Below are 24,033 nucleotides of genomic sequence, written 5' to 3'. Positions count from 1 at the left end.
CATTATTTATTCACAAAAATGCAGAATACTGTAAAACTTAAGAAGGGAGCAGATGTTGTTGTCATCAGACATTTATCTGTGATGTTCTCCCATGAAATTTCAATGGAGCGACAGCTGTGGCATGTGATCTGTTGAAAGTACATCCAGCCACAACGATACTTTTTACATCAGTGAAGATATCAATGTTGACGTTCATGTGAAATACTGATCTGGAGTGTCACTGGTCCCTGTATTACATGCATAAAAGAGTAAAACAAAGTTTCATCACTTAAACAATGGCATGAAGTTAAATATGCAGAGATTGTTTTGCATTATGCGCAAGTTGGACGAAGAAGAATGTGAACTGGGTCATGTTAAACGGCATCTTAATGATGGCAAAACTGTATGGATGGAACGAATGATGCATGAATCAATCATGTGAATTCCACGTCCATATATGCAGTCTTAGATGAAAGTGAATTAAACCTGACCATAGCTGATTGAGATACTTAAATTATAATGCAGCTGAACTAACATTTCCTTATGTCATTAATCAAGGGAGCAGCTTTTTCCTAAGTGAAGTGGTAGATCGACCATATAATGTGTAGAATAAGGCAATCTATGGCTGTGTTTATTATAATCCTAATTCCCACTGAAACACTCAAAACACTACCTTTGTCTCGTTACACATAGGTGCTACAAATGAAAAGCCAGTTCTGCTTTAATTTGAATGATTTGATTTCAAATCAGTGTTGGCATGAAGAGATATTAATATTTTTAATGTTATTGGAAATTATTGTTAAATTGTAGTTGTAGTAGTGTCTGTGTCTATGTGTGTGTCTATGGGCAGAAATTTTCACTCGACGGGTGGGCATGCTTAATTGTGAAATGATGCGCGATGACATTGGCTGAGCATGCCGACATCAACGCGCAGTTCCGCAATTGTTTAGTCAGCGGGCAAGCACCGGAGTCGGCAGCACACCCACCAACAATTAAAAGGCCTGTTACTGCCATTATATAATCAATTAACTTAAAATTTTCGCTGCCTGTCCATCTAACGGTTGGTGGGGAGGCAAAAAGGCCAAGCGGCCTTTGCATTTTTTTGCAAACCTCATCCACAGATGGGATGAGGTTTCCAAAAGCAAATAATAATAAAATAAACGTTTTAAAATTTAATTAATAACATGTCGCTGCTTATGAGGGGACATGTTTTATTAAATTTTTATTTTCTTAATTTTCTTTTTTTAGAAACACTTCATCTCGCTGAGGCAGCTCTGGCACACAGGGAGATTATGCAGTGCTCACGCACATGCGTGAAGTTTGCGCTTGGCCCATTTGCCCTCCTCCCCCACCCGCATAAGCAGCGTTCAGCACTGCCACTCATGTTTCATGCTGGGCTGGCTTTAATTGGCCCGCCAGTGTGAAATCATGGTGTGGTGCCAATCGCGGGTGGCAGTCGACTTCCCGACCTCCCCCAGCGAGCCCGCGAGACAAAGGCAAAATTCTGTCTTATGTGTGTTTCCACGCGTGTCTTGATTGGATTAAAGCCAGTTAGTCTGGGTGCTTTGATGTATAGTAGCTTGAGATGTTACTTAGATAAATATAAGGAAGTTAAAAAAAAGTTGTGTAAATTTGCATTTGTTGAATAAATCATTCAAAAGAATGGGTAAAATCTTACACCTAGCTGGGAGATGCCAAGCAATGTGTTTATATTACTAAAAGAATTGATGGAATGAAAGAGATTATTGTTAGGAGAGATAAAATTAAAAACCTGGTAATACAATGGAAAATTTACATTCAAAGGGGAAGCAAGATATAAACAGAAAGGAGTTTGTCTGGGTAGGTCAAAGGCATTTGAGCTCTAAACAGCCTGTAAGCCTACAACTGTACCTGCAAAGGAACCAAATTGCAAAGAACTTCATTTTGAATTTGTAAGGTCAAATGTGCTTTGCCTGGTGTCTGTTTAAAGTTTATGGGCAAAACCTTATACTTGGTGTGCAAATAAACTTTAAATAAAAACTTTATTTTGGAATTAAAAACATGTCCCATCTCATGAGACAGAGTCACAAGAGGGGACATGTTTTATTAAATTTTTACGGTCTTTATTAATTTGTTATAAAGGTGCTTCAAAATCCCTGAGGCAGCTCAGTGCCTCAGGGAGATTGAAGCACTCTTTCATGCGCATGCACAAACTGCATGCTAAGCCCAGCTCTCCCTCCTCCCCCCGCTCGCACAGGCAGTGCTCAGCACTGCTGCTCACGATCCAAACAGGGCGGGCCTAAATTGGCCTGCCAGCTGAAATCACGGAACAGAGCCAATCACAGGTGATGGTTGGCTGCCCGACCAACCTCCCCCCCCACCACCCCCCCACCACCCCCGAGCACCCCCATCAAGGGCAAAATCCTGTCCTATGGGTTGCTATTGCCTTGGTGAATATTTACTTGGGAGTGATTAATTTGGGGATTTGTTTAAAAGTTTTATGATAGTAAGTTTTAGACATGTGTATGTGTTTAATTTGTTGTTAAATTATTAAATATTTAATTGTGTTTTATATAAAAAAAACCTTTTGAGGCTTGGTGATATTATTCCTGAATTCAGAGCTGTACCTCAAAACATACCAATTTAAAATTTGGGTTATGACAGTTGTTAAGTTTCCCTCTGGGATTTAAAAAAACTCAACCTTCACCAACTGCTGTGTCATAACAGTATATCAATGCAGCTATCTTTTAAGGTAGTTTAAAAATAAAGTATCAGCTTTTCTCAGACTGTATCGTTATTCTTCTTTGATGAAGACATCTGAATAAAACTCATTTCTATTCGAAGACTAAAGAAGTCTTATGTACCAATTGAGATATAACAACAGTTACAAATAAAATTCATAACACTCATTGTGCAAAACTGTTCCAAATTCTATCATTTTATAATCTGTAGGAATTACGTTTGGTCATACCTAGTTATTAGCGACTTTTTCAGTACCACAGCATCCTGATGCAGAATAATCATATCTGTCAAATTAATTAAGTTAATTGAACAATAATGGACATGTGTTTGCATTGTGCAAGGAACTTAGAATAGGTCACTTGTGTGAAGGACAAAGTTACAAAATGCATCCTTTAATTGACAGAACTGTTTTCAATTCTCCACCAAATGCACATGCAAATATATTATTAATCTGTTGAGGGTTGCCTTCTTTCCACTAGTATCTTCCCCTTTTTGATATTATTGATTCATCTGGCTTTAGCATTACAATGTATTTACAGTAATATTTAGTGCACAGCTCTTCAAGGCTGACTGAAGTACCATACACCATCAAAGTATAGCTTTTCAAGGAATATCTGAGCACATCATTGAAATTATAGAACCATTTTTGTCACTTTTTTCCCTGAAACAACTAGAGATTTTGCATTAGATTGCTTCAATCTTTGAGGCCCACCTCTGTGTATTGCCTGCTGTGGTAACAAGCTGTTATGCAAGGGCATTATCAACTGTGCAAAGACATGCTAATATCTTTAAAGTCTAACATTCAGCCAATCAAAATGCTATATACTCCTCAAGCACGATAGTTAATTCTAGCTTTGCTATCAACCCCAGCTCAGTGGTGACACTCACCTGTGAGTCAAAAAGTTATAGGTTCGAATCCCACTGAGACCAGGTTGACACTTCAGTGTAATACTGAAGGAGTGCTGCACTGTCAGAGCTATCAGATAAGTTATATAATAATGACAAGGGGCTGAAGTTTTGCTGCTGAGGCAGGTAGCATGATTCGGAAGCTTTACTGACTCAGCAGACTCGCCTTGGTTTAAAGGGCCCAGTTGGACCCAATGTTTTCTCCAGGGAGCGGGCAGTGGGGTTAGAGTTGCACCTGCCAATCCTGGAAGCAAATCCTGTGTGGCCATGGGAGCGGGTGAGTGCCAGGGTGGGCTGGTTGGAAGGCCTGCCTTGGTTTTCTAAGACTTCATCCCAGTTGTTTTAGAAGCTACTCACCTACCCTCACAGCCCCCATCCCCATAATCTTCATACCCCACCCCCCACTCCCATTCCACCTTCATAACCACTCACCCAGTATCCACCATGGGCAGACCTCAAGGGCCATGTGTGCATGAAAAAAATATAAACTTTGAAATATCTAAAATAGCTCTCACTCTTACATACTTGATAATGAAAACCTTCCATTCATGAAACCCAACAAAGCTTTTTAAATCTCAAATCATTAATCTCTTATAAAAACAAAAAAATCTATTGAGACTCCATTTCAAAGACAGATAATCCTTTAATCTTATTTTACCATATAGCCTCTTATTAATAAAGTTTTATTATTAGTTTAAATAAAACTGTGTACTCAAAACCCCCACTGAGATAGTAGTAGCTTTTGAAATGCAGCCAAGCATTCATAATGACACAATAATAGCCCTTGGAAAATGTCAACAAAGATCTCTACCGAAACAGAATGAACAGATGGTAATATTTTTTGAACCTACACCAGAACATCTGTCAATCAAAGCAGTCCAACAGAGGGTTTTTAAAAGTCTCACAGACAGCTTAAGCCTTTTTTTTCATGTATAAAAAGTGGGAGCATGACATTCAACAGACCTTTTCTGCCTTTCAAGAGCATTTACATTTAAACCATCAATTCTTGACTCCCACATTGCGGGTTAAGGTCCTTGTTACACCCAAAACAGGGATGTATTGAACTCAGTATTCAGTTCAATTGGCCTTTGTGTTTCCACCTTGTGTGATTCAATCCCCAACCTCTTCCACCTGCTCTCAAAAATGGCATCTGTCAGAAATGGGGGTGAGATTTCTTCATTAAGATCCTGCCCACAGTTTTCAAAGGTTTCTGGAATCAGCTCAACCCTGCGAAAATCCGACCCAACTCAAATAGATGTAAAAGATCCCGTGGGACTATTTGAAGAAGACTAGGGAAGCTCTCCTGCTGTCCTGACCAACACTTATCCATCAATCAACATCACTGAAACAAAATATCGAATCATGTGTCTCTTTATGTTGTGGAACGTTGCAAATTGTGCAAATTGGCTCCTGCACTTCCCTACTTTGCAACAGTGATTACACTACAGAAGCACTTAATTGGCTGTGAAGTGTATTGTGATGTACTGAGGTCATGAAGGATGCTATTTGAATGCAATTTCTTTCTTCTAAATTGGCAGATCTTGATTTGTTGGGACTATTGGATCCAAACTATCAATTAGATTGAAATTTGAAGATTTTGAGAGAAGCTTTCTTGCTCCTAACCCAGAAGGTATTACCATTACATTTGAGTTTCTAAACCCTCTATGAGTAAAAAGTACAAGATAAGAGGATGACCTAAGTGTTGAAGAGAAAAAAATATAAATATTAATTACACTAGACTTAAAGGAGCTGAACAATGAGACATAGCCTCCAGAATGTAATCCAAAAGTTTTTAAAAATCAAGAATACTAATGTAAACAGACATAATTCACATATCAATCTGCTCATTTACTTAAAATTACATTAAAATTTTGCTTAATTGTCCTAATGTATTACTTACAAACAGCACTTATGCTGATTCTTAATACATTAAAGAAGAAAATAAAAGACTGAACTACGTTTGTTTTGCACGAGTCATTTTAATTCACTAATTTGAACTTCAATATTATGTCTTCGAAAATTCATAAATCTATGCCTGTGTAAGAATATAAAAACATAACTAATGATGAATAAATTAAATGATGGACAGACATTATTTAAGATTATTAAAACTTGTATAAAGAGAGATTTAGTTTAATTCACATTTAGAAAAAGATTATGCAGCAACTTGTAAATGCTGCCACATCCATCAGGGGCACTTTGACTCCCCGACTAAAGCAGCCTTAAAGGGAGTGTTCCACTGAATTTAAAGTGATTTGTACTGATATCGTTGTGTCTATTATGGTTTTTTACAAAACGTTTTCAGAGCTATTCTTAGGTTGGTCCTGAGTGGCTCAGTTGGTAATGCTCCTGCGTCTAAGCTGGGAGACCCTGTGTTCATAATCCCACTCAATGACATGGTAGTCATGGAAGGAGCTAATGGCTCAAAGCTGCTAATTAATCAACTAGTGAGCCTTTCTAACACTCCACACCATTCTCCAAGGGGGGAAGAAAGTGTGAAGACATGCACCAACAGGTGCCATCCAGTTTATAGCTCTTCCCTTTCAAGTAAGGAAGTAACATGCAATTTTAATTACTTCAGATGGCAAAACTCAACTATAAAAGCTGTTGTTTTGCATTATTAGTATTTTCCTTTTTCATGAACTGAATCTCGAAATATTTTATTTGTTTCATATCATGGGAAAGAAATGCACAAAAATGAACTTTTACAATGCATCCTCCCATATACTTATATCGGGAGCCAGTCACACCCGTAAGGTTAAGTAATACTTCGGAGTTGGTCAATGTCAGGGACATGAGGGTGTGACTGGGAGACAGGCAGTTATGGGGATCCAGCATATAGTTAAGGGTGAGCCTAGGTCCTTGCATTTGTCTAACACATTCTAGATCCTTGCTGCCTATGTGGACAGCAGCATGAACTGCCGGGAAGATGGGTAAACTGATCATGGCACCATGGTGAAGGAGACCATTCAAGTGGGGAGAGTAAAAAGGAAATGTGGTAGAGGTCAGGGATACATAGTCAGGGGAATAAATATGATTCTCTGCAACCAACAGCAGGAGTTCTGAAGATTGTGTTGCCTGCCTATTGCCAGGGTTTTGGACATCTCCTCGTAGCTGGAGAGAAACTTGGATTGGGATGGGGAGGATCAAGTTGTCGTGGTCCATGTAGGAACAAAGGGCATGGTAAATCTAAGGCTGAGATCCTAAACAGGGAGTTTATGGAACTAGGTCATCAATTAATAAACAGAACCTCAAGGATAATAATTTCTGGATGACTACATGAGCCACTTGAAAATAGGCATAGGGTCAAGCAGATTGTAGCTCAAAAAGTGATGTAGAAAGAAGGGGTTTCAGTTCATGGGACACTGATACCAGTCCTGGGGAAAGAGGGAGCTGTTTTGCTGGAATGGGTGCCAATTAAACCAGACTGGGATCAATGGCTTGGCAAGTAGTATAACTAGGGTTATGGATAGGACTTTAAACAAAAAGCCATGGAAGGGGTCAGGGGAAGGGAAATTTATAAATCTAAAGAGAAATTTGAGGCAATACAGCTGTGTAGTGAGGTCGGTAAAGAAAACCAGAGTGTGACAAGAAGGAACAAAGAGTTTAACAAAAATAATGAATCAGCAAATAACATCCATGCAAAGAATGGCAGGTAAAAATAAATAAAATTAAAGGCTCTTTATCTGAATGCACAAAGCATTTGTAATAAGATAGGCAAACTAGGGGCAGAAATAGAGATTTTGGAATAGAGAGAGTTTTATATAATCATCATTATAATGTCATGAGGTGGGATCTTCTCCCCTTATTCCCTACCAGAATGGCAGGACCATTTTCAGCTCTGGAACCCAACTCTCTGCACACTGGATCGGCCATTGCTCATAATCAGAGCAAACCAATTGTCATTCCGTACAGGCTCTCCAACCTACTGGGGAGCGTGCTTAGAATAACCCATTCATTCTGTCAAAGGAAGAATTTCTAATTAAAGGGACCACAACAGGGGTTACATTGGCTCACCAGCATGTGGATTTTTGAGGCTGCAGCAACCACTGGAAAGGAGAGGAGACCTGGGAAGGCTGCTGTCCAGGTCTTTCACTGTTACCTGCAGATCCTGCGACAGGATCTGAGAGGCTATAGTGAGTTGTGCTCTCCCAAGCAGGGGGAGGGGAGAGGACAACCTCTCCAACCAAGGAGGCGTCACTGGAAGTGATTGAGGAAGTTGCTCTCCAGTGACAGGCACCTTTGTTGGTCATTGCCACCATGTGCCCACCTGCTCCTCTGGGAAGAAAATCTTGTTCAAGGAGGCTGCAGATACCAGCAGTGAACTGCCATGAGAGTTTGCACATCCTGAGGCAGTGGTGCTCAAACATGTTGGAGAGCTGATCCTCTCGAAGTTCTGCTGGTCAATTGGAGGCCAGCAGCTCTTCAGTCCCAGCAGCTCCACTGATAGTTCTGGCCACCGTTGGTAATGCAGAAGGGCAGAAGCAGTACAATGGAATGGAAGTAAGTGTCTCAGACCAACCAGACAGCCCCAGTGATGCACGGGAGGAGGTGGGGTGCACTTTGTTGATGGAAGGGGTGGCATTCTGAAGGGCAAGCCTTTATTGCCAGGGGAGGGGTTCCCTCAGGGAGCCTGATCAGGGTGGACCACAAGGGTACCTGATCAGGAGGCTGCCTCAAACCCATAAGGGGTTTTGCTGGGCAGCATCTCCACATGGCATAGGGTGTCCCTGTTTCTGGTAAAGACTGACAATGAAGAGCCTCAAATGGCATCTAGGCAGCAAGGCCATCCTTGACTATGCTCTCTGACAGAATTGCAGGGAGTTCATTTTTAACCATAAGGATCAAGCAAATTATTAGAAATGTTGCTCACTGCCTTTCTGCTCTATTTGAACCCATGTGATCAAATTTACAAAATGTTTTGGGTAATTACTTCCAACAATGCTTTCATAAAAATTAATGCCATCAGATGCATTATTACTAAATGAACTTTCCAATTGGTTGAATTGGCTTCAGTTTGAAAGTTCGACTTACAGTATCTTTCTTGGGAGTTGTGAAGGAAACAGGTATCCCGCCACCACACACTACCACACCCCCCCCCCCCCAACCCACATCATGCCTCTTGATTCTATGTCCACCCCTGCCTCTCTGCCCACTCCCAAGGGCAGAATTAAATTAAATGCCCAGGGTTTCGTTTCCTTTCAGCTGGATCTTGGTGTCCATTCTTTCTGTCCTGTGTTGGGCATGTGGTTGAAGAGAAGGCAGCTGGCATTGCTGTTCCTACTGTTGGAGCTGCTGGCAGTGGCATGGCTTCTGCTCTTGCCCTTCAGCAGAGGTGGAAAGTAGAGCTACATGAGCTGCTCCCATGCCATGTCAATGACTGGCAACAGGGAACTGCAGCTGAAGGCGAATGAAGTGCTAGACAGTGGAGCGCCTTTCAAGAAATCAGCTATCACCTGATAAGCAGTGAGAGCACTCCCTGATAGAAGAAGTGCTTTGAAAAGTAATCTCTCAATGGCCATGGCTGGAAGTCTTCAATGTAACTGATGAAACCCCTCCCTGTTTGTTAGTTTCACTGAAGAAACTCTTTCCACTGCACACTTGCCTTGGTGACCTGAGCAAGTTGCTGACAGTTCAGGAAACAGATTTCCTGGCTAGAAAACAAGGATTCAGGGATAAAGCAACTCATGAGTGGCTTTTTAACAACTCAACTACTTTTTAATTACTTACACAGAGATCTAACGAATTTCCTGTTCTCCTTATGTTCTGATGTTCTCAAGTCAATGTGCACCCAAAATGAAAGATACTGTAATTCGAACTTTCAAATTGAAGCCAATTCAACCAATTGGAAAGTTCATTTAGTAATAATGCATTTGATGGCATTAATTTTTATGAAAGCATTGTTGGAAGTAATTACCCAAAACATTTTGTAAATTTGATCACATGGGTTCAAATAGAGCAGAAAGGCAGTGAGCAACATTTCTAATAATTTGCTTGATCCTTATGGTTAAAAATGAACTTACTGTATTTTTCCTGAATATAAACTAAACTCAATGTTACATGAGATTATGAGGCTATGAGCTAGAGGAAGGATTAGCTAAATGATATCATTGGTTAAAACATTCTTACATTACTTTTATAGAACATGTCCTGAATGAGGGCTAAATTGAATACCTTCTTCAGTGTCATGAAAGGTTCAAATATCTCAGAAGTGCCACACTGGAGTACACAATTATCACAAACAGTTTAGTGCAGGAAAATAGTAGGGATTAGCATCTATCTTTTCCCTTTCATTTTCCCTCATTTCATCTTTCCTTCGTCTCTGGAAATCTTGACTGGTCCTCTAAATGGGAGGAAAGGCTAGTTCAGGTAGCATAATTTACTATAATCAATATATACACCAATCTTTGAGCAGGATGAGTTGGACAACCTTATGTGTCCCCTTTTTTCAGGATGATGAGACATCTTCCCTCTGTAGTGCGCCACCTAGCAACTCAAAGTAGAACTCATGAAATTCATTCAACGAGCACAAATTATTGTGAATGGCCCAGTCCTAGGATGTCCAATCTTCTAACTGAGAATAGTCCTCTCAAATAGTTCAGCTAATGGGCCATATGTCAATGCTGTTTTTTTTCCCCCAAAAAGGAACAAGTTTTGCAGATTTTCCTTTGCAATTTTACATTTAATCATATAATCCTCTGAATAAATTATATACATAGCTTGTTGAAGCATGCCAGATACAGTACTCCAGTAGTATTCATTACTAAAAGCATTGGCTGAGTGTGCTCTGTTCAATCGAGATAGAATTCAATGTGCATTATTGCAGCACATAAAAAATATCATTTATCAGTCTGCATCTTGCGCTGTTTTTAAAATGTTCTGTATGACCACAAAACACATCTCATCTTGCTGACTGCTGCCACAGCCTGGTAGCTTTTCAAAGTACCGGCTTCTGTTTCTAAATCAAGAATCCCTTTCTCTGTTCATTTTTAATGAAAATAATTATAGTGTAGGTGCATTATGTAAAGGTTAAATGTTTATTCAGTCTCCAATGCACACAAATAATTAAATAAGTAGATGGTAAATCTTATCTCTTCCATATAATTCATGCCTCAAACCCCTTTGACCTAATGAAGCAGATACAGTTCTATTGTGTATTATCAAAACAACATTATAAGCACAAAACCTTCCCAATGTATTGCATATCTGTTCTGGATTGCTCTTCTAATATTATATCTTTATGAAAAAATATAATTGCAAACACATCCGATCATATTAGAAATGTTTAATATTCAAGTAACAAATGGAAAACTCAAGATGACAAATGACAACTGCATTTACAGCACAAAACTGCCTAAAATGTCAATTCTACTCAACTTAACTATACCACTGTTTAGCTTGGAAGTAATATTTTGGGAATTAAGGTGTTCTTATTAGTGGAGGAACACGAGCTGGCCATTCAGCCCCTCAAATCTATTTCAATATTCAACCAGATTGTTGCTAATTTGTACCTCAATTCCATTTACTCACTTGTCTTTCATATCCCTTGATATCCTTCCCTAGCAAAACTCTCTCAATCTCAGTTTTGACAAGTGCAGTTGATACAGCACCACCGTCTTTTGGGGATCAAGTTTCCATATTAAACCATTATATAAAAAAAGGGCTTCCTAATTTCACTCTTAAATGGTTTAACTCTAATTTTAAGATGATGCTCCCTTTTTTTAGGTTACCTCACCATGCAAAATAGTTTCTCTGTATTTATCCTATCAACTTCGTGTATCATTTTAAACACCTCAAATAGTTCACTCTTCAAACATCTAAATCCAAATGAATACGAGTAGAGTTTACACAATCTAAGCTCATAAATTAGCCCTTCATGCATTCTGGTGAGTCTGCCATACCCTGTACTGAGATGCAGTGCCCAAAGCTGAAGGCAGAACTCCAGGGGAGGTTTCACTGAAGGACAACTTCCTCTCCTTTGTATTCCAACTCCCTTGAGATAAAAACATTCCATTATCTTTTTCGACTTCTCCTGGGTGGAATGGATTTGCAGCCTTCTAAAGGTTACAAAGGCCGAAGTATAGATTCAGAGTTTCTTCAATTTCTTGGTTCTTAGCTGAGGCGGTTTGCTGACTTATTTATTGTTATTCTTATGATGTGCATTCGTAACGTTTTTACATTCAGCTTTGGCAATTGTTACCATTTAAAATTTACTTGCATAATCAGGGTTTATATTAGGATACATTTTTGCATAAGATCTCCTGGTGTTCATATTTGGATTTGATATATTCAATTATATCAAATCCAGGAACCATATTTGTATCCTTTTAATTTATAGTTTTGTTAGAGTTGTGAAGTTATTATGGCACAGAAGGAGGCCATTCAGCCCATAAAGTTTACGCTGGCTCCCTGTAGTTCAATTCAATCAGTCCTAATCCCCCCTTCTATCCCCACAGTCCTGAAAGTTTATTTCCCTCAAGTGCCCATCCAATTTCCTTTTGAAATCATTCATTATCTCTGATTCCATCAGCCTCGTAGGCAGCATGCTCCACGAATATATAGAATACCATATCCAATTACTTAAATCTTTAATTACAATGTTTCTTGATCCACTGACCATTATTAATTATGCTACTGACCCACAGCCATTGCAAACTTAGAAAATGTTCACGCCTTCTGCTTCTCAAGATGTTCCACACTCCAGGCTATTTATTTCCTGGTAGTTTTCAGAACTTGTACTGCTGAGGTATAGACTTAAATACCAGGTGCGTAGTTTAAAGAGTCAAAGCACTGTACTACAATCACAATGGTTTTTACATCCATTTTTTCTTTGTTTTTCCTTTGACATATGTGCTAACAACATTTAAACACTAGCTGAGAGCTAATGAAACTGCTGAAACAATTGGTGGCCATGAACATGCTGCTCTACAGCTCCTGTGCTGAGTGAGCATCTCAATTTCTTTGCCCTTAGATAGCTCATAATTTTATTATTCATCAGTCTTATCTTTAATTAAATGCTATTCTTGCAGAAAATTATTTGAAAGCTTCGTAGAAGTTCTGCTCTATCTTGCAATTGTCATGCTGATAAAGAACTAACAGTTAGCTTTAATGTTAGTACCACTTAAAAATCTTTTAGCATTACTAAGTTTTAAGTAAACTTCTGACTTGGGGAAATTATAGGTGAAAATAATTACCATTAAAGTCATGTTGAGTTTCTGGCTCAATTTTGGTTCTTCCAGAAACAAAGTCAATTGAACATGAAAGCTAGTTTGTTAATTTGCTAATCTTAATCTGCATTATCAAACTGTAGTAAAACTAAAACCAGCAGCCTTTAGCTGCTCTTTTAATACAAAGTGATGTATAACTTTATAAAACTGTCAAATGAGTACAGTATTGTGTGCTTATGAAAAAGGCAGTACGATATTCCACCAGACTGAACTGACTAACCCTGGTACCGTGACACATATTAGGAGACAAAATCTTCCTGAAAGCTGTTTCGTAAGAGAATGCTATCAGATTTCCCTGCTGATTATTCCTTGTTCGTGCTATCACCAGGAGCTTTTCACTTTCACCTCTCATTCCTTTGCAGTTCATCTAGTAATTAGGATGAAATAAATTTAGAACAGGCAGCGACCGAACAGATGAGATGTTGGCAACTTGCACTCATTTCATACTGCTGTTGACAGGCAACCTACTAATGGTAACAAATTGAGGATTAAGGAAGAGTTGAGATGAAAATAACAAGGAATCTGTATATAAATTAAGCATTGTTGCTATTAAGTTAACAATAAAATAACAAATCGTTAAACACAAGCCCTGCCATAAGATAGTCGAAAACCTGCAATCATGACAGGTGGTCCTAGGTGATTTGGAGAACTCGGAAAGCACTGAAGTGAGAGTGGTTCAGCTAAAGAATCCTAAACAAGAGAATGACATTTTTCTGTAATTACATTGTGCTGCATATTACTAGCATTTCTAAGCCACCATGCATAATATTTGATTGCAACAATCTATTGATATCTTCAGTCATTGTAAGTAATCAATGTGTACAACATCATTTTTTTACTTCATTAACCCAAAAAGTACTACAAAAAATTACAAATAAATAGCAATGCAATGGTTTAAATTTCACCCAGCACACAAATACACTTATGTTATTACGAGATATATATACTCTGAATTTTATTTTACCAACTAGATAAACAAGTAAAGTTTAAACTGTCAGCGATCAATTAACTTTCTGTAATAAGCTTAAAATAAGCTAAATACCAGAGTCTTGTTTCCATTCTTGCAGAGTGGGCCCCGAAAAACTCCCTTGATGTTTCTGAAATGGCCATTGCTAAGGTGTGTGGAGCTGATGACAATATAGTAACACGCCATATGATGCTGTAGCTCCCATGCACACAGTGCATGCAGTTCAAGTGGACTGCAAACGAGAAGCCTCCTGATGATCTGAGCTAGGAACACACAGCACTCAATGAAAGCCGCTCCTCTTTTCTCTTGTTTCACACTGGTACATCAGCATAAGCAAATGAGGCATTAGCTAGTCAGCTTTTCCGTCTACAGCTGATTCGTCCTGCTTAAAGCAGTGTGCCCAATCTCTTTGCATCTCTGCTGCACGAATGAGAGTTCTAAACCTCAGTCTCTCACAGGCATAACATTATACACCACAAAGAGCTGCTGGTCCATTGCACTGGGCCAATGGCAGAAAGCCACTAGCCTAATACTGAAAGCTGTCTGAGAGGTACATATGTCACATGCTGCTTCTACACATTACTGACTCAGCCTCACAGAGCCCTGTACATGGCAAGCCTCGTCCAACCAGCAGACAGCTGCAACAGTATTTGTAAGAATGATTGGGAGATCGGTGCAGTTAAAAGAGTTTCATATAGATCAAGGCAAGAACATTTCCGAACTATCATTTGATGGCTGCCAACACACTACGAAACTCACTTTACAGCCCTTTAGTGGTTTATTGTTTTATTTTACATCACTCCATTTGGTGATTTATTTGTAACATTATTATTCACAACACAATCACATTAACACATTCAGGTCTGACAGGTCAGTATAATAACTGAGGGAGGGGTGTACAATTCAGTGTCTCACAGGAGGAATAGCAAATCACATTGTCTATTTCTAAATATTCTGCTCTTGAGGCAAATTCTAATTGAATTGCCTCATTTACCATAACAAGAGCCATTAGAGACCAACATTGCAAACATTGTTTCAACCAACTGGCACTAGCTGTAAAAGTGTGCTGTAACTGTATGCACATTGACTCCTGTGAAATGCAGCTTGATCACTAGCTCTCATTTTTGGGGTCGGGTATTTGTGCTTTAGTTTCCCCTGAATCAATTTACAGTCAAAGCACGAGCCATTGTTTTCATAAAATCTCAGCTTTCCTTCTAGACAAGTCTCATATTTTTCTTCTGATTACACATGACTTCTTCATGCAATTTGGCTGATGTGTTTCAAATATCCCTGAAGTAAGTCTATGAATTCCCAGACGGCTAGCCATATGGGTCTTGTATTGAATTCATCTCTGGCTGCAGCTTCCTAATGGCAAATTATTTTTTTCCCAGTTATCAGTTGTTAGAAGTCTGGGGAGTTCAATAAACATGATCTAATACATCTGTTGGATTTTGTATAGCATACAGTGTTTTGTATAATTTATGGTAAAGTATTCAAAATGTGGAAGTAAAATCTTTAACAACATTATTAACACTTACCATTTTGCTGATAAATATCACACTGAAGCCATACCAATCACTTCTGCATGAATTCATTTGCTGTGTGCATGATTATAAAACCACCAGGGGTAGAAATTTATCTGTGCTGTTTTTAATCAGCTGGTTAATATGTTTAATGAAACTCTTCTGTTCAGTATTTTAATGAACTTATTGTCTGGTTTATTTAAAACTCTTAGAAGTTTTATTAAAATAGGAAATCAGGAATTTCTACCCCTTGACCGTAAAGAAGCATCAATCTCCACACAACTAGTCTAGTCCAGCATATATTTGTGCAGGATACTGTGCATTGGTAGAATATTATTTATGATAAGTTAAAATCTCTCAAATATTAAATGTATTCCAATTCATTGTTATAACATTCAATACTTAATAGCACAAGATTGTACTGCTGTAGACTTAAGCAGGTGTAACTAAGAAAAAGATGATTTTGCTTCCAAACATTTATTTCCTGAGGGCCTTGATGGGAATAGATTCCAGGGAAATAAATAGTGGTAACTTATTTCACTCCTTAGCTTCCTGCGATTATGCAATGTGCATCAGCAGAACAAAGTCCCTACCTAGATGTAGTACTTGCACCTCTCCTTCAGTTTGATTCTTAATCTATGCTGCTCCTTTGCCAGTTTAAGACTGCATAGATTTTCTTGCTCTTGTAAAATTCCCCTGTACCTTTCTTAAAATGTATTTATTAATTTACAAATTCTAATGAACAACATATTATCCATTTTTCCTTCCAATATTGTCTCTGTTTTGCTTAGTCCAGGGTCACAGTAAATATCATATTTAGGTTAAATCAAGATCTGAACCGTATTGAACCTCCTGGGATTTACATGTAGTATTGTCCAGTCAGTTGCGCTTAAGAGGGTATTAAAGCCCCAGCTTGACTCATACACTTCATTTTATCTTCAGTAGGAAATGGCAGATTTTTGTAAGCTACTTATACCAATCTGATGCCAATCTCTGTTTAACAGCCCACGCCAACTTTAAGGCCAAGAGGTAGGACTTGTTATTCCAAACTAACTCTGGGCTGGTCATTCCCGATCATTTAATGTGCACTGGATTGGGGGAAATGTGAAAAGAGAAATAGTGCAAATTTACAGTTGCAGTATAAGGAAATATTCCTCTTTCTCTATTCTTTTCTATCATGCTTTAGCCACCATGTTTCTCTTTGCTCTCAGGATCCATCTCCTTTCCAAGACAAAGATTTCTGCTCTGTACATGCCTGTTTGTGACCTTTTAGCCCATTCACTTTAATGGGGGGGAAATCACAGGCCTGAATTTTTTGCTCATCAGGCACACATGATCGGTGGCCCGAAAGCTGATGGGAAACGGGCCCCCGACCACGATTGGCCAGTCAGCATGAAACGCGCACTGAGAAAGGCTCAGCACTGCCATTGGGGGCGGGAAGAGGGCGTGCACCCGCGTTACCATGGGTGCTGGTGGGCGTTTCCACTGAGCTCCCTGAAGGCAGACAGCTGCCTCAGGGAGCTGCAGACCTCCACGGAATAAACAAAACAGCAAAAATGCTGCAAAATATGTCCATGCAGCACAATTAAGCAGCTGAAAGTGACCTCATAATAAACAGACCCCAGATATCTCTTTTTTATTTTATTTCCCCATGGAGATTTTATCCCCTCCGGATCAAGGTTTGCACAAAAATATAAATGTCACTTGGCCACTTGGCCCCTCTGCCAAGCATAAAAGTAGACAGGCCATGAAAAATCACTTTCAATTGCCTCCTTAACGGGCTTAATTGCCTGAATAATTGTCAGCGGGTGTGCTTGCAGCTGTCGCGCACACCGGCCGAGCAAGGTATCGCGCGAGTGTGTGATGACATCGGGACGCTCGCCCGACATCTTCTCACGCTATTTTGCGGCCGGACGGGTTGGACGCGTGGCCTCCCGTGTGACGTAACATTCTGGCCACAGACAGGTGAGCACCGACAGAAGTGGTAAAGCTCGACAACTGTGTTGTGTGACAGTATACTATCAGTTGGCTTCATTTTACAGTGCTAGGTGTACTGATTTGTGTCCTACATTCAGGCATCTTGTAGCAGCCCAAAACTGCTGAAATTCCTGGAACTCGTGCAATACAGCAGGAGATAACAATATTAACAGCCTTAAGCAGCTAATTGTAGCTACATTTAAATGTAATTAGTCAGACTCTGCCATTTGAAGAAATGTGGTTGTAAATCATTCCATTGATTAACTATTTTATGGGTAATTTTAATGGCTTCATGAAACGTAAAGCTGGGCAGAGTACAAAATGGGTGACCAATCCAATCCTGTCAATTGGTCGGATTAAGTAAGAATTTCCCCCTCTACGTCAGGGGCTCCATCTCTGGCACAGTGGCAAATAAGCTGAGTAGAGGTTTTAAGATATTTGGGCCCAAATGACCTCAAGCCACCTCCTGGCTCCCCAAAGCCTGTCCACCACCCACAAGGCACAAGTCAGGAGTGTGATGGAATACTCTGCACTTGATTGGATGAGTGCAGCTCCAACAGCACTCAAGAGGCTGGACACCATCCAGGACAAAGCAGCCTGTTTGATTGACACCCATCCATAAACATTCACTCCGTCCACCACTGACGCACAGTAGCAGCAGTGTGTACCATTTACAAGATGCACTGCAGGAACTCATCAAGGCTCTTTAGACAGCACCTTTCAAACTCACGACTGCTACCACCTAGAAGGACCAAGCCAGGAGACACATGGAAAAGCACCATCTAGGAGTTCACCTCCCAGCCACTCCCCATCCCGACTTGGAAATATATCATCTTTGCTTCACTGTCGCTGGGACAAAATCTTGGAACTCCTTCCCTAATAGTAGTGGGGGTACTTACACCACATGGACTGCAGTGGTTCAAGAAGGCAGCTCCCCACCACCTTCTCAAGGGCAATTGGGGATGGAAAGTAAATGCTGGCCTAGCCAGAGATGCCCACATTTCATGAATGAATTTAAAAAATTGGATTGTGGTTTTATCTGATTTAGCAGATCCCAACAACAGCAGCAGTGTTGGCATTGCAATTGACTGCTGTATCCATGGGAAAAAGTAACTCATTTTCCTACTTATAGTTTTTAACTTGTCATCCCTGTTGGAAGTGCAAATATCGGAACATAGGATGAGTGCATAATTGGACTTGACTGTGATGCTACCATGGTAATATAGCTCATTATCAGATACAAACCAATTTATGAAAAATGGCTATCAGAATGACAGAGAGCCAACATCAGTGAAACTGTATCTCAGTATGAGTTAACGTCTTCATGAGGAGAGAAGAGCAAACAAGACAAAATTAGCGGATATGGGGAGCAGAAAAACTTTACAACCTGACATTCTCAACTGCTTCCTGGACTTTGGGGACTAGCAGTCTAACCACTGCAAACACAGATGCTCCTGCCATTGTCTCCAAGTGTGAACAGCTTACACTTCTTTCCAGCAAAACAACTGGGGCCTCCCTTTAATCTTTTCACAGTTACATCACCCAGACCTTTGTAAGGCAGAAGTCAGACAGGTCACATGACCCCTTCATTTTATCCTGAATTAAGGACATAGTCCCAAAGCTTAACAATATTATACACCTTACATGTTCAGTATTTAGAATTTGGAATTAGAAGAATGTGAGAAGATGCTGAGCCGCTATATACTCCTAAGGGACAAGAGCTATATTTGCCACAAAAGCAGCCATGGACAGTTAAAGTGGTAACAGGCAACATAAAACAAAATGAAAAAGCATACAAAAATCCAAAATAAAGCACAGATCTTGATAATGGAAAATTCAGAAAGAATAGCAAAGGTTGACATCCAGATATTAAGAGCTACAAAAAGGGAGCATGAAAAGAAACGTGTGAGAGATAGAAAAACCAACTTAATTCTTTTTTACATTTATATTAGGAAAGAGATGATGGTCAACAGAAAAATGGGCCAGAATTTTCCTATTGGTGTATGGGGGCTGGCCCCGCACACCCACGCATAAAGTGATGTGCGGTGACATCGGGCGAGTGCCCCGACGTCACTGCGCGCCATTGCGATATTTCATTGGGCGGGTGCGCATCGGATATCATTGTGCACCCATTATAAATTAATGGGCCACTTAAGGACCTTGAGGCACCAATTGATGGCAATTTTTCGGGTCCCGTGCAATCTTCAGGTCGGCGCACAGGCTCAACAGGCAGGCGTGTAGGACACATTTGTATAAACCCCATCCACAGGCGGGGTAAGAGGGCTCAGTGGAGTCATGAGTGTGCTTTGTCGACTATTGTTTTCTCAATGTTACTGATACTTGCCTGGGTGATCTGCAATCAAAATGCAGACCAGCTGCTTTGTCTGGACTCACAACCTTCAGGTCAGCACTCTGCAGTGAGGCATCTTTTTTGGGCCTGCAGGTTCCTGGAAGCCTTCGCTTAGCCTGGGAATGGGAGCTGAACTCTCGACTGGAGGCACCTCCTCTGAGGAGGAAGGGAGGGATAGAAGGGGGAAGAGGCCAGGAGTGCACATTCAGCCTCCAGGGGAGCCGCCTTTGGGAGGACAGGCAGAGGCACAAGTGGTGCAGGACCAAGAGGTAGTCCAAGCAGAAGGGGCCACAGAAGATGCCACTATCCTGCTGCCAGGGTATACAGGTGGCAAAGCAGCTACCTCGTTATGTCTGAGGTGCAGTGCTGAAGGAGGCTCTGTCTCTCAAGGAAGACAGTCGACTATATCTGTCAGATGATTGGGCCTCAGATCTCTGCTAACTGTGTGGGTGGACACCCCATCTCAGTGGCTCTAAAGGTCACAGCTGCCATCTATTTCTATGCCTCTGGATCCTTACAGGGATCGGTGGGTGCAGTGTCCCCCAATCAGGTGTCCACACTTGTGTCAAGCAGGTTGCAGATGCTCTGTTTAGGTGTGCATTGACTTTTATCCACTACCTTTGGGACCAAGCAAGCCAGACACAGCGAGCCAGAGGCTTCACTGCGATTGCTGCTTCCTCCACGTCCAGGGTGCAATAGGCTGCACACATGTGGCCATCAAGGCCTCAGCAGGTGAATCTGGTGCGTTCGTCAACAGAAATGGCTTCCACCCCATGAACGTGCAGATAGTGTGTGACCACAGGATGCAGATTCTACAAGTCTGTGCAAGGGACCCAGGCAGCTTCCATGACGTCTACATCCTCAGACACTCCCAGGTGCCAGGGCTCTTCAGTGCTCCAGCCTGGCTGGATGGATGGCTGCTGGATGACAAGGGTTATCCCCCCAGAAAGTGGCTTATGACACCTCTCTGCCATTCAAAAACAGAAGCTGAGCAGCACTACAATAGGAGCCATGCCTCTACAAGGGCTGTGGTGGAGAGAGCCATTGATCTTCTCAAGATCCGCTTCCGATGCTTGGACCACTCTGGGGTGGTGCACTCCAGTATCCCCCAGATCGTGTGTCACTGATAATGGTAGCATGCTGCGCTCTCCAAAATCTGACGCTGGAAAGGGGGGGGCGCTGTGGACAATGAAGATGTAACTCTTTCGAGTACAAACCCGTTTCCATCTGTTTCAGATGAAGTTACATTGTTTCATAGTTTGCCATTGTGAGATTTGAACTCTTGATCTTGGGGTTATAAGCCCAGTACCATAACCACTTGGCTATTTAAGTCAAGCTCTGCTTGGGGTGTAACTCTTTCAAGTACAAACACATTTCCATCTGTTTCAGATGAAGTTACATTGTTTCATAGTTTGCCATTGTGAGATTTGAACTTTTGGTCTTGGGGTTACAAACCCAGTACCATAACCACTTGGTTATTTAGGATAGATGCAGTGGCTGCAGCTGGACATGATAAGTCCAGCAGTGAGTCCGAGGATGAGCACGCACAGGGAAATGCTAAGGGGGTAGATACTGACCCGGGAACACTGCAGGGAGACAGGAACACCCGGGATGCTTTAATCCAATCGAACCTTCAGCAAGTCCACCACATACGGACCTCCAGGACAAGCCTGGGCTATATGCTCCATATTCAATACCTAAGTGCAAAATCTGCCTGGTTAGGAACAGTAACTAAGGGCTTGTTAATAAAGCTGAATGTCCCACAAATTGCTAATAACATTTTTGGAAACCATCCACCTGCAGAAGAAAAGAGGCACCCTCAGCCATAGTGACATATCTGAATTTAATATTACAACCAAAGGAATATAAGAAAACAAAATGACAAAGGTGTTAAAAATCACACCAACCCATAAAGACCTCATCTTGGGCCAACACAAAAGCACCAGTGATAAACCCGTGGTGTGCCTAAGGCGCCTTATGTTTACATTTTTGGGTGCTAAGTCTTGGTGCTGCCCCCTCTCTGGGAGTTGCATCTGAGACAGCCTGCTGACTCTGCTGTTGGGCTTGATGACCTTGGCAGTCATCTTCTGGTCTGTGGAGCTTGTGTTGGCCCCGCCTGGGAGGGAGCTGCCAGTTCCATAGATGCATCTAATCCTTTGTCCGCCTTCAGCACCTGAGCCCTTCAGGAGCACAGCATCACTGGTCACAGATGCTGAAGAGATGGGGGTGTAGCCCCATCTCAAAGGTTCTGAGAGCACACAGAGAGAATGAGAGAACTCTCTGTGATGCTTGCCCCACTACATTCAGGTAGCAGTGACCAGCACTGCCGAGATGCAGGCATCAGTAATGTCTCCAGGGAGTGTGAGGCCAGACCATTACTTTGGTCTGAAGGCTGCACAGAGCACAGGGAAGAGGCCATAGACTGAGACACCTGCCTTTTATCAGAAAGGTTTCACACCTGAGTGATAAGAACACTGTTCATCAGAACAGGGAGCCATAGGCAGGGGAGTTTTTTGGAGTTTATTGACAATAGTGAACATTATATACAAGTGATTAATACCAGTGTCCAGGCTGTGCAACTAATTCTTCTTAACTTTCCTAACTCTGCGACTATGTCTTGGTGCTCCCCGGACATCCACAGCAGAGGTGGAGGCAGCCTGCTGACTGCTACGCCCTCTCTGTGATCACCTTGGCGGACATTCTCTGGAGAGTGAAAACCTGGAGGGCCCCGGCCTGCTTTTGGGGTCCTGCTGTGTGGCAGTGGCACCCTCCTTGGCCTGTGGAGCTGGAGCTGCTGAGGTCACATGAAGAGGGGATTCGGATGGGCTGGGCACTCCAGGAGTCTTCTGGGTGGATGGCCCCAGAGTTTGCACCTGCTGATCCTCCTCCCTATGGGTGCCCGAGGGCACCTGGCTGACTCTGTGAGGAGAAGGGGAGTGAGATCGAGCTGCACAGCACCCCTCTCATGTACACACTGTTGGAGGCCAACTATGGCATCAGTGATGGCATTAAGCCCGCGCAGCAGTGCAGGAGTGACTTCCTGGACCAAGGTCTCCATGGCAGCCACCATCCTACCAGTGTTGACCTCAGTGCATTGGCATGCCGACTCTATCATCTTAGAGTGAAGGCGGACGGACACCTCCATCGTGCCTTGCAATCTGAGGAGTGCAGTGGACATCCTTCCTGATGTTCCCGAGCTTGCCTTTGAAGCTCCAGCAACTGTGACATAACCAATTCCAGAGACTCGTCATCTGACTCAGACTCAGCAGAAACCTGGCCCCCAGCAGTCCTCCAAGTGCCGGGGTTCTGGGAAGTCCCTGCTGCCACCTGCTGTGGATCAGACAGTTCAAAGTGCTCACCAGATTGTGATCCCGAGACTGTAAAGCTAGGTCCCACCGAGATGTGTGTCTCTGCGCTGGTGGAGTGTGTGGGTGAGCGCTGTGATGGGACTTCAAGGAGGGCGCCTCCAGATTCCTCTTCAGAAGTTTCTTCGGGCTTGATTGGAGGCCCTGGGTCGATGACTTCGTCGGTTGTTTGGCAGATGTGCCTGCGGAAGTAAGGGGAGATAATTAGTGCATGGCAGTGGCCTGTGAAACAGGATACATCTCTCACAGCATGGTTATGTGATGGATGTTGCACTGCTGTATTCTCACTTGGTAGAGCAGCGCCAACCTCACCATCAGCTCAGGAATGGTCCAGATCCTCACCAGCCAATTGGATGGCTCTGTTTTCAAAGTCCGTGAGCATCTTGATTTCAGGCATTCCTCCACCAGTCTTCGACCTCTCCCTCTTGTTGTGTGCCAGCTTGTCCTGCATGAATAGAGATGGGGAAAGTGTATCAGGATGCCTGCCAGGCCAGATGATAAGTATGCCTGGCCTGTATGTGTGTTGAGTGGTCCCGTGGGTGGGATGAGAACAATAATGGTGAGCGTGAAAGAATGAATGGTGATGTCCCTTGAACTGGCAATGAGTGAGGGCCCTGTGGATGTGTGCTGGGTTTGTGAGTGTGTGAGTTGAGAGTGGTGAGAATAGTGACTTACCCTGGCAGAATGGAGGAGATCATTCACCCTCTTGCAGCACTGGGTGGCTTTCCTCTTTTGAAGGGCATTGACACTGACCACCATTGCCGCCGCCTCCCAAGCCTGGTTGGTCACACCGCTGCCCATCCTATGACCAGAACAGGGGTAGAAGACATCTTGACCTGACATTCAAAAAGCCTTTCAGTGACACGTTGCTGAGCCTGGGGACTGCAGTCTTTTTGCCTTTCATGGACATCTTCCCTGCAGCAGTCGTGGGCTGTAAGCACTGTGATTTCTGCACGTGGCTGGACTTTAAATATGGCGCCCAGCGTGATGAAGCAGTAAGGTGATGGCAGGTGGGCGA

The 24,033-nt window shown here is 42.0% G+C and overlaps 1 protein-coding gene across 1 annotated transcript in view; it reads right to left on the bottom strand.

The window, feature by feature from the left end:
• The window catches only part of znf804a (zinc finger protein 804A), a 350,235-nt gene extending 336,249 nt beyond the window's left edge, over nucleotides 1-13,986 (bottom strand). The window contains exon 1 of the mRNA XM_041200252.1: nucleotides 13,876-13,986. Coding sequence (XP_041056186.1) covers nucleotides 13,876-13,986 — 111 coding nt within the window. The remainder of the gene's footprint in view (nucleotides 1-13,875) is intronic.
• Between the last annotated feature and the right edge of the window lie 10,047 nt (nucleotides 13,987-24,033).

Source organism: Carcharodon carcharias, chromosome 12, assembly GCF_017639515.1.
Source record: "Carcharodon carcharias isolate sCarCar2 chromosome 12, sCarCar2.pri, whole genome shotgun sequence".
NCBI classification, from domain to species: domain Eukaryota; kingdom Metazoa; phylum Chordata; class Chondrichthyes; order Lamniformes; family Lamnidae; genus Carcharodon; species Carcharodon carcharias.
Note: the sequence above shows the minus strand (reverse complement) of the source record. Positions and strands in the feature narration are given on the sequence as shown.